The sequence below is a fragment of the Glycine soja genome, chromosome 4 (genome assembly GCF_004193775.1).
Source record: "Glycine soja cultivar W05 chromosome 4, ASM419377v2, whole genome shotgun sequence".
NCBI classification, from domain to species: Eukaryota; Viridiplantae; Streptophyta; class Magnoliopsida; order Fabales; family Fabaceae; genus Glycine; species Glycine soja.
In genome coordinates this window covers 15,034,884-15,046,959 of record NC_041005.1, presented here as the reverse complement: position 1 = coordinate 15,046,959, position 12,076 = coordinate 15,034,884, and the positions used below count along the sequence as shown (strand labels likewise).

The window sequence follows — 12,076 nt, the reverse complement described above, 5'->3', positions numbered from 1 at the left end:
AAAAATCTTGGAAAATCCCATTTCGTACTCAATTTAATCCCTTATTTTTTTAAAATGCTTTAATTTAATCCCTTATTTTAAGTAAAACATGCTTCAATTCTTTTGTCATTGTACAAAAAGGGCCACAACATAAGTCTAAAAAAACATTTGAAGCATCGGGCAATTTAACTAGTACTGGCTTGATCCTTTTGAGACAGAACATGTCCTTTGAGTAGGTCAAGGAGTCAATGATACTTCAATTCTCTAGTGAAAGCCACTTCTCCTATGTGGGTATTCTACTGAACTTGAGAAATAGTTCCATCATCATTTGTAACCACTTAGTCCTCTTCGAAAATATACGTACGTTAGGTGGGAAACCAAGCTTTCTATAACATGTCAATGGTATGCCGTATGCCCATTCTTTTCTTCCCACAACGCATACATAATTTTATGCCTTTAAGTAGTCCTTACTCCTTGAGAACCTCTACCCCTCTGTCATTCTCTGCCTCTGAATGTGCCCCGTTTGCCAAGACTTTAGGCTCTTGTTGGACTAACAAAAAAACCTTGTTTATCATACACAATGGCTCCATGAGCATAATATAGGATCTGAGAGCAAGACCCTTAGGATTCTGATAACATAGTCACTTTCTCTATGTAGGTCTGCTTAGAAACCTGCATACTTAGTGACATTATGTAAAATCTAACGGTTAAGTTTCTTCTTGATTGAGAACAAAACATTATTTTATTTCAATATCAAAGAAATTCCTCAACATGGACTCAATCTTCGCTTGTCTGTTTCACACACGACGTCCTCATTTTGGTATCATATTCATGATGATGCTTATAACTTCCAGGACAGTAATTATACAGATTTCAACCTCAATTCTTTCTGCCCATTGATCTTCAATAAGTCGAAGTCCAAGACGAAACAAAAACCATATTCAAAAAGGAATAAATCAAGGAATTAGTAGGCAAAAACTATATCTTGGAGGTGTGTGAGATATCATATAACTCCACTCGTACCTTACAGAGTGCACAGTAGAATTACAAATACTCCAAATATGACTTTGAACAAATAAAGACTCCACCACACCCTATTTACATTGGCATCATGAGACATAACAAAAAAAAAACACTGTATAGTCTGTCACGAGCAATTTTATTTATTCTAGTCAAAATGACACCAAAATTTGTCTTAAATTTCCACACTCCAACATCAGAAGAGGCAAAAAAAATTAGTGATAACCAATTGGAGCAGCAGCCTCTCGTAACTCTCGCCCTTGATAGTGAATGTCCTGCAGTTCATTACAATAAAACACCATCAGTATTCTTTATAGATCATTTAACACAATCAAAGGAGAAAAACGCTTCAATTTTTTCTTAACTTCCCATTTTAATTAGCTGAATAGAAAAATATGTAAATATAAGGATAATTACCGATGCAAAGTGGTTGACATCACGATGGTGTGCCTCATCAGCTCTTACAACCATGACAACATCCCTTAAAGTGGAGCCTGGTGGGAGCTGCCAGTAGTCAATGGCAATGGCTGGAGCCGGCACATTTTCGATATTGCCCTTGTCCAGCTCCTTAAGGAACTCTGTGTAGGAGTGAATTGCTTCCTCCTCCAGGTAACCAACCATGCGGTGTGCGAATTTAGGTGACAACAAATACCCCAAGAAGTATGCATTGAAGAAAACACCTTGCACAGTTATCACTAGTGCACGCTCATACCACTTTGGCTTTGCCACTTCCATGAAGGTCATTAGGTGCATACGCTCGTTCTCTGCTTCTTCCAGCAGTGCTTTGATCCAACCACCACTGTGCTCAAATCTTCTTAGGGATTTGCAGTGAAGTAGCATGCCTGCTACCATCCCAGGGACTGCAGCCACTGTTTCTAGCATCATTGCTCGGCATCCATATCGCCTCTGTTACATTTACACACAACAAACTTAATTAAGAAAATAATAAACTTCAAACATAGTATATAGAATACAATACTCATCTAAGGGTGAACAAGTACTGCAATAACACAAGTTTTCCTTCAAACATGACAGTGAAAAGTGTGGGAATGGACTTTTCACATATACAGTTGTTTATACAAAGTTCACATAAATTTCATTATGAAGCACATACTAAACTTGAAAGGCAATATTGATTGTTGATGTTACCATAAGACTAATAGTATGCTAGCTTAAGCAGGCTTTTATTTTATCCTAAAATGAGAAAAAGAAGTTAGAGTGTATGTGCTAATTAGCATGACCATAATTTTGTTCTTTAGGAAGATTAATGGTTTATGGCAAATGGAAACTTAAAAACAAAATCAACCTAGGAGGCATCTCATCTTACGGTGGAGGAATTTATGAAACACTATTGGATCATTTTCTTTTCATGTGCTAGGCATCCCAATCCCATCGAGTAGGGAGTCTTTGTGAAACGTTGAATCTCTGTGAATCTAACAAATTTCTAGACTCATGTTTAATTTCTTGAAACATGTGGAACGAATGGTCAGAAGTCTGAACAAACACAAGTATTTTGTCTTTTAAAAAAAGTATATTACCAAACGTCACATTCATGTATTATGCATCACATGTATTATGTTCGAATGCCTAAACAAACACACCTCCTGACCAAAACACATCTCATATCAGACAAACATCACATGTATTGTGCATGATACTTATTTATTCTGAGGAAAAACAAAAAGAAACCTAACAAGATGTCCCAAAACCAAAAATGATATTAAAATAATAAATCAGCATATAATGATGTGCCAATTAAAAAAAAAAAGTTATATAACGATGTTTAGTATGTGAGAAAAAAAAATATTATACACTGATATTATAGAATAATTATTCAATCATAATTAATTATGTATGATAAGTTTATTTTTTTATGATATTTATCATAAAAATCATACAAACAATAATTTATTATTAGACAACAATATAAAATTATTTTACACCATCATCATAATACCAATTAAATTCTTAGTATTCATGACCACAAAAACTATTTTAAAAAAATATACCAGAAGCCATAGGCAAACCAGAATTTTATACGAACCATTTTATTTTTTTAAAAAAAAAATCAATTTATTGGGGAACTAAATTAGTACATAATAATTAAAATAAATTTCGGAACTTTAAAACGCAAATCAAGTAAAAAAAAGAAGACATATAACCAACAATATTTTTTTATCTGCACCAAAAATAATGAAAAACTTAACTAAAAACCTTAAAACATGAATCCATGTAGGAAGACCTTTCACCGTATCTTCGAAGAGAAATAAAGAAAATTACTTTAATGAAATAACAAATGAAAACATCTAGGACTAAAAGGGAAAAATTGAAAGAGATATACCTTCCTTGAAAAAATAAAACAGGAATATAATTACTATATACCATATACCGTATTTATTTTGAGGTAAAAGCAGAAGAAACAAAGATATAAAAAAGGGGGGAAAACAGAATGACTAATAAACAAAATAACTAACGTTATATGACAGCAAGAAAAATAGCCCAAAGAAAGGTTAAATAAAATACTGTATAAACATATTTAAAAAGTATTATTACTGCTTATTATTATATTGAGATAAAAAAAATATATCTGATATATTCTCTTTAAAAGACTTTTACATACAATGAAATAAAAAATTATTTATTTATTCTTTACTTGACTTTGTTCCGTGCAGGAGAAGGAAAAGATCCAAAATACCTGGAAAAACACATCGGTGGGGTATCTGAGAACCTTGACAGTCCAAAAAGCCATTTTGTCCAGAAACGTGGTTGGAGCATGGTGCTTCTCCAGATCAATGGAAAGATCTGCTTTGTATGTCTCCCATGGCTTCGCGTCAATTAACATCATCAACAAATCAAAACAATACCATTATCAAATATATAATTAATCCCCAAAACAAAATTATATAAATTAAAAATTTCAAGAGAGAACAAATTAAGGACGCAATCCGTAGGGGTTGACAGAATAACATAAGACCAAGTTATTTTCTCATGTGGGGAAAAACAATTTATTTGATAGGAAAAATATTCAATTTTCTTTGTGTGGAAAGGGTTCAGTGCTAGTCACACACACCGCAAATAAGATTAGTTTATGATAAGATAGAAACATCATATTATTTTTTATACCTGAAAAAAAAAAACTTACACATATGGTTTACATACCCTAAAGCAATTCCACTTCCATTCTGTGCCATCTTTTTTTGTGATCTTGGAGGGTTGAATGCCCCAATAACTCACGATCACTTTTTCTTCTTTGTTCCCACCAGCAGAAGACAAACCAACCTTCTTCTCAATCTTTTCCTTCTCTGACAAAGCCAAAGTGCTCTCACTCCTCACACCACCGCCATATAATGCTCTTAAACCACCAACTTCGCCGCTTAAACCCTTCGCCACAAACATTGCGGTGTTCGCTACCCGGTTGGCGCCGCTGCGGCTCATCATCATCATCATCGAGAACACGCCACAATCTACACAGAGAGAATAATCCAGAAAGAGAGAAATAAAAGTGAGGGAGAAAATCAGAGAGAAATTAAGTTTTCAGAAAAAGACTTGTTTTTTGTTGGCTGTTGAAGAAAAGGGTTTAAGGAGGGTCTATATATATATATAGTAGTTATGAATAAACAAAGGTAAAGAGTTTATGTAATGGTTCATGAGACACACGACGAAACGTAAGGACGTAAGGTGAATAACGTTGATGCGTTTGGTGGGTTTTAATTAGTTGGCACGGCTTTTCTAGAATACTAGAATACTGATATTGGGAATTTTTTTACTGATCGATAAAATTTGCTTTTAAGTTTCCTTGAATTATATTTTTGACATAGACTTCAAAATATATATATAAAAAAAAATCACCATATATTGGCAGCAATAAATGAATTAAATTACCTTTATTTGTAATATCTTCTAAATTATATATCCATATATGGGAAAATAATTTTTTTGAAAATGTCAGATTTTACTTCTAAATATTTATGGATTTAATATTATAGGAAATCAGAAATTATTATTAGCATAATTTTTAGGATAATCCTTAAAAAAACCAACTATTTTTCTATTGTATAAATTTTAATTTTACTTAATCTCTCTATGTATATATGTTTTTATACTATTAGTTATATAATTTAATATCATATAACATTTATTTTTTAACAAATAAATTCACAAAAGAATGAATCAAATTTGTACTTTACATCTTTATATTTTTTTAAATTCGGATTCAAGTTGTATTTGTTTTTTTTTTATATTTGTATTCGTTTACTGTACTATATTAGAGTTTCCTTGAATGTCGTCCTTGAATGTCGTACACTCGTATCGTGTAATATTTGTACTTCAAAACAACCATAATTTTTTCCTCTCAAAAAAAGAAAAAAAATACAGCCATAATTTGTTTTTTGTACATACATGATACATAGCACTTAGCAGCCATAATTAATCATTAGTTATTTACTTATTAAAAGTTTGTTATTTGTTGGAGACCAAGTAGATTGGATCTCTTAAAAAAAAAAACAAGAATTTTCGTGTCCTCCAAGTAAAAACCTGTGGCTCACATTCACGAACGTTAAAAAAAAAAACAAAAATGTCTTCTTATTGTAAAAATACCGAGAGATATACTACGTACCAACAGAATGATGAATTAAACAAATATCAAAAAGATTGTAACTCAATAAATTTAATATAATTTTTTATTTCATATCTAACAAAAGTAAAAATATAATATTATTCATATTTTTTGATTTTTTACTATACACACTTTTTTCATATCTATCTCCTTTTTAAAACCTTTCTCTCCAAACATTGTACCTCCATCTTTCTTTCTTTCATTTTCTTTTTCATTTTTTTTTGTTTGTTTTACTTCACCTAACCGTGGATACCTTAGTTGTCGGCAAAATCTGTATAGACGATTGTTGTTTTTTTTTGTTCATTATTTCTTTTTTTTTCATTATTATTTTATTCAAATATTCTCATGTCATTTTCCTTATTCTCGTTATGTTTTTTTTCTTTTGGCTAACTTCAATGAGGTTGTGTTGCGTTGTCATGTCCTTGGCGTCATCGTCGTGACCCTGTGGGAGTCTCGCGTCTCCAAGCCCTGTGTCCGGTGACATCAAAGGTCACGCCTCCTCCGTGGAGGTGTCTCTCCTGTGTTGCACCATCAAGGTGTGCCAATGCACTTAGGATTTTTCAATCCATTCATTTACTCACAAGTTGAGCTTGGTTGCTCTGACCCGATGTCAACCCTAGCCCTATAAAAAATAATAAAACAAAAAAAAATTGAAATGGACAAGAAAGGTGGGTCTAGTTAGAATTAAAATATATCACAATATTAATAAATTATAAATATTAGTAAAACATGATAATAAATTTTATTCTAATAATAAAATAATTTAAAAGTTTTAAAATTTTGTTCTGTATTTTTTTTAGTGCAAATCAAATGTTACACGTTAAAAAGAATATTATGATAAAATTTATATTATTTTGTTCATTATATAAACACATCAAACAAGATATATCACAAAATTACTTGTACTATACATTGATCAACGTACAATACAAAAAGTTATAATACAATTACTTGTTCAGTGTAATTTTATTTATCCTATTTTTTTAACAAATCAAATGCACCCTTAATTTTTTTTTTAATTAGAACTCAAGTTGTATTTTTTTTATATATATTTGTATTTGTATACCGTAATATATTAAAGTTTCCTTGACTGTCGTACACTCGTACCGTGCAATATTTGTACTTCAAAACAACCATAATTTTTCCTCTAAAAAAAATACAGCCATAAATGTTTTTGGTACATACATGATACATAGCACTTAGCTGCCATAATTGATCATTAGTTATTTACTTATTTTGTTATTTCTTGGAGAGCAAGTAGATTGGATCTCTTAAAAAAAAATAAACAATTTCCGTGTCCTCCAAGTAAAAACCTGTGGCCCACATTCACGAACGTTTTTTTAAAAAAAGAAAAACAAAAATGTCTTTTTACATGGAAACCGACTTTAGGACCCGGAAAGAGTATAGTACTATAGATGCTGGCGGCTCTTTTATAAAAAGAACGTATAATTTAATAATAAAATTATTGCAGTAGTTAGTTTAAAAATAAATTAATGTTCAATGTAATTTGATATTCTCAAAGTCGATTTTAATTTTGTGAAATCAATTTCTCACAATTTTTTAACAATAAAATACATTATCATATATAAAGAATAATTTAGGTTATCAAATAAAAAATAATCATAGTATGAATTTTAAAATAATTGTATAAGAATTAACGAACTTATCATGCATGTGACTTATGATTAAATGACAAAATAAAATTATTTGATAATATTAGTGTATACTTTTTTTCTCATAATATGATATATAGTATTGTATTTTTTATATCTTTTTTATTTAATTTTGTCACAAATTTTGTTTTCGTAGATATTTGTCATATATTCTGGTCTATCATCATGCAGTAACATTATATGAAATATAACGTAGTGTTTATCGTATGACTTAAAAGATAAAAAAGCTTTGTTATAAAAAAGAAAAAAGATAAACAGCTTATTGCTTTAGGTGATGAAAGATAAGAGGGGAGTTTCACGGCCATGGGTTCTAATCTCACTTTTACCCTTTTTTATTATCATAAATCCCCTTGTTAGGAGAAAAATGCAATTTCGTTAAAAATATAATCAATTATTAAAACTACATATATGTGTACTTTGAAAATTACCTCTTAACTAAATAAATATTAGTTTTGAATCTTTGTTTATATTAAAATATTTTCTTTGCTATTCAGCAAGGATGTGGATTATCTGATACAAAATTATTATTATTATTTTGATTGATATACTAATGTATAATAATTGATTTTTTTTTTATTGTACAATGTATACTCCTTAGTCTTAGAAATGCTGACAAAATAATGAGTCCAAAATTCAACACTTGGACCAAAGAGTTCCGTAAAGGAATCCGATCTATAGATTCTTTTGATTAAAATAGTTAGATACCCTCTTAGTTTGACTTACTACCTTCCCTGTCCCCAGCTAGAGCTAGAGATAAGCCTCAAAATCTCCATTTTGGTTTCTAAGAAATGGAGACAGATGTATAGTATTCCAATTTTATTGGATTAATAGCAAGCAACTAAGACAATTTCCTTCATAGTTTCATGGCTTCTGCATTAGTAGAGTGTCCACCATTTGAATTTTCTAGCAAGTACTATCATGTGTCTGAAAATGGAGGTGTGTGTGTGAGGCAGACCAGTTTCTTTGAAGGCAAACCAGTGCTTAATCAGGGTGTTGGTTACTCTGTCATTCTTGGTTTTGGTGCTTTCTTTGCCGTCTTCACCTCTTTCTTGGTTCGTAATCCTCAAATCTGTTTCTTTCTCTAGTTATTTTGATCTTTTGGTTGAAGTAGAAAATCACTGCCTAACCTTCTCATGTTTTTCTCATAATTACTGTTTTATACTTTCACAATTCACCACCATTCTTTGGAGTTGCATGGAAGCTTGTATGTTATAATCATAAAGTTATCATGAGATGCTAACAACACACTCTTTTGAATACACTCTCTACACTTGCAGAAATTTATTAAAAATCATGAATTTTTATGGATCTCACTTCTTATTTAATGAGTTTCTCTCCTTAATTTGTAGTTTTTAACAAATTTTAATCAATAACAAAATACGTGTTAAAAAGAGTGTGTTGCTAATCCTTCTCAGATTATCATAATCAATTTATTGGGTACAAACATTTTTGTGGATCAGGTGTGGCTGGAGAAGCGTTATGTTGGGTCACGTCACACATCTGAATGGTTCAATACAGCAGGAAGAAATGTTAAGACGGGGCTTATTGCAAGTGTCATTGTGTCTCAGGTAATGGATTCAAATAGCCTCATAGTTAATACTTTGATGAACCTGAGATTCCATTTTTTCACGTCTCTTTTCTTTATTACGATGATTTTGTGCAGTGGACATGGGCTGCTACAATCCTGCAAAGCTCTAATGTTGCATGGGAGTATGGAGTTAGTGGACCTTTCTGGTATGCTAGTGGGGCCACCATCCAGGCATGAACCTTATATCTCCTTAGAATAGCAATTTTTTTCCTTCTAAATTTTGATATATTGAAATTTGGAAAAGGAAGTAAGGCTGACAGTTTATAATGTATTGAAAATGAACAGGTATTGTTGTTTGGAATCATGGCTATAGAGATTAAAAGAAAGGCTCCTCATGCTCATACTGTGTGTGAAATTGTCAAGGCCCGGTATGTTACTTGTTTGGACATTTAGAGTATTTTTGCTTGATGTTTTGTTAAAAGCTCAAGTGCAACCTTTTGGTCATATTCTAGTGATAACAAAGTTTCTTTACCTCAGTTGGGGGACTTCTGCGCACATTGTTTTCCTCATTTTCTGCTTCTTGACGAATATAATTGTGACGGCTATGTTGCTCCTCGGTGGTTCTGCGGTTGTAAATGCATTAACTGGAGTGAACCTTTATGCTGCTAGCTTTCTAATACCACTTGGAGTAATTGTCTATACACTAGCGGGTGGACTGAAGGCCACATTCTTAGCAAGCTATATCCATTCTGTCATAGGTTTCTACTTAATTTTTTATCACTTTTTCCACCAACAATATCTACATTTTGTTATATTCATGTGTTCCACTGTTAAAATTTTTGTTTTCACTTTTCAGTGCACATTGTTTTGGTGATTTTTGTCTACCTTGTCTACACGGCTAGCAGCGAGCTTGGTAGCCCTTCTGTTGTTTACAATCGCCTGCTAGAGGTTGCAAGCAAATCAAGAACATGTCAGGATCCTATATCACACCAAGGACAATCTTGTGGTCCAGTTAGTGGTAATCACAAAGGTTCTTACCTAACAATGCTAAGTTCCGGTGGCTTAGTTTTTGGGATTATAAACATTGTTGGAAATTTTGGCACTGTGTTTGTTGACAATGTAAGCATTAATTAAGAGGTGTCTTTTCATCTTCAGTTTGTTTTATTTCGAGTGTCCTGAATATGCAAAAGTTATAATTTTGTACTCTTTTTTGTTATTTGGGTTTTGTTACTAATTATTCTTCAAATGGGGAATGCCTAGGGATATTGGGTGAGTGCCATTGCTGCAAGACCTTCATCTACTCATAAGGGGTACTTGTTGGGAGGCTTGGTCTGGTTTGCTGTGCCATTTTCTTTGGCTACATCATTAGGTCTAGGAGCCCTGGCCCTTGATTTACCAATAAATGAAAATGAAGCAGGCCGTGGACTTGTTCCCCCTGCTACGGCTGTAGCTTTGATGGGGAAAGGAGGATCTATTCTTCTTCTTACCATGCTTTTTATGTAAGTTACTATCAGAATCCATTGGGAATACTCTTAATATGTCTAGATAAGATTGAAATAGCAAACGGATTAACAATTTACTACAAGGCTTATAAGAAAACTATCTAGCCTCTTTGTTCTACTTTCTGATGGTTTTGACCTTTTGATATACTCACCAGGGCAGTAACTTCTGCTGGTTCATCAGAACTCATTGCGGTGTCCTCATTATGCACATATGATATCTACCGAACTTACATAAATCCTAATGCAAGTGGAAAGCAAATCCTCAAAGTGTCAAGGGGTGTCGTCCTAGGATTCGGGTGTTTCATGGGGTTGTTAGCAGTTATACTGAACAAGGCTGAAGTTTCTTTAGGATGGATGTACCTTGCAATGGGAATTCTGATTGGCTCAGCAGTTCTTCCCATTGCTTTTATGCTTCTATGGAGAAAAGCAAATGCAATTGGAGCCATTCTTGGAACAGTGTTAGGTTGTGTTTTAGGAATTATCACTTGGCTGTCTGTTACAAAAATACAATATGGCCGGGTAAACCTCAATACAACTGGCAGAAATGCACCAATGCTTGCTGGAAACCTTGTCTCTATACTAACTGGAGGAGTTGCTCATGCTGTCTGCAGCATGTTGAGACCTCAGAACTATGACTGGAGTACCACCAAGCAAATCACAGTGGTTGAAAAGGAAAAATCTAATCTTCCAGCAGAAGAGTTTAAAGAAGAAAAACTAATCAGAGCTAAATCATGGGTGGTGAAGTGGGGTGTTGGTTTCACTCTTTTGATTGTCATTCTATGGCCTATTCTCTCCCTCCCAGCAGGTAACCAACTTTTGACTTGCATTAGCAAACATTTGACCATGATTTTCTTTTCGCACCTTAGACCAAATTATAAGAAAGTCTTTGTTTTAACATATCTGATTTGGTCACTTACACTTTTACTTGTTCCTTACCACAGGGGAGTTTAGTAAGGGCTACTTCTATTTCTGGGCAGTGATTGCTATAGGATGGGGTACTGTTGGTTCTGCTGTGATAATTGTTTTACCACTAATAGAGAGCTGGGAAACCATTCAGACAGTTATTATGGGCATGTTTACAAATGACAGGCTCATGGAAAAGGTAGAGGAGTTAAATTTCAAGTTGCAGACCATCATGCAGGCAATGCCAGAAGCTGAGAGACTTTACTTGCTTGAGAAGGGGAAGGCCAAAAAGTTAGACTCCTCGGAACAGCAGGCTAGTTCTCTTCCTGCATAAGATCCCAAGGGACAGGAAACATTTGCTCAAACCAAAAAAGAATTTCCAAGTCTTGCTAATCTGGTTCAGACACAACATAAATAGAGCACTGCATTTGGGTCAACCTTACACACGAGTCACGCGTTTTTGATGTTGCAGTGTATATCACAAATGATTGAAAAGCCACAGAGCTGAGGAGTGTCTATGATGGATGAGCCGAATAATCTCACAAGGAAAAACAAGTGAACGTTGTAATGTAAATGGGATTCAATTTATTACTGATCTTGAATGTTCAATAAAGCCAAAATAATAGGAGTGAAAATATATTAAAGGTAATATGGTGGTGGGACCATTTAAAGATTCATGCTTTAGTTTGATTGGCAGCAAAAAAATAAATCTCCTTACTAAAAATATCGTTATATGTAAATTTTGGAATATTCTCATATCTAACAAGTCATACTCAGTTAATTAGAAACCCATTAAATTAAGGGAAGGATATTGGTCTTCGAAAAAGAATAAATTGCAAGAGCCAAAGAGACATAG

The 12,076-nt window shown here is 32.9% G+C and overlaps 2 protein-coding genes across 2 annotated transcripts; one reads left to right on the top strand and one right to left on the bottom strand.

Annotated features, from left to right (window-relative positions):
- Positions 1–919: 919 nt before the first annotated feature.
- On the bottom strand, positions 920–4,624 carry LOC114409415 (ubiquinol oxidase 1, mitochondrial). Its single transcript, XM_028372866.1, has 4 exons — positions 4,159–4,624; positions 3,695–3,823; positions 1,417–1,905; positions 920–1,274 (listed from the first exon to the last, which is right to left on the bottom strand). The coding sequence occupies exons 1-4, from the start codon at positions 4,444–4,446 to the stop codon at positions 1,215–1,217; spliced, it is 966 nt and encodes a 321-aa protein (XP_028228667.1). The 5' UTR covers positions 4,447–4,624; the 3' UTR covers positions 920–1,214.
- A 3,373-nt stretch (positions 4,625–7,997) lies between these two features.
- Positions 7,998–11,897, top strand: LOC114409414 (urea-proton symporter DUR3). Its single transcript, XM_028372865.1, has 9 exons — positions 7,998–8,339; positions 8,748–8,855; positions 8,951–9,046; positions 9,161–9,243; positions 9,353–9,573; positions 9,672–9,934; positions 10,076–10,314; positions 10,473–11,122; positions 11,259–11,897. The coding sequence occupies exons 1-9, from the start codon at positions 8,151–8,153 to the stop codon at positions 11,552–11,554; spliced, it is 2,145 nt and encodes a 714-aa protein (XP_028228666.1). The 5' UTR covers positions 7,998–8,150; the 3' UTR covers positions 11,555–11,897.
- The last annotated feature ends 179 nt before the right edge of the window (positions 11,898–12,076 follow it).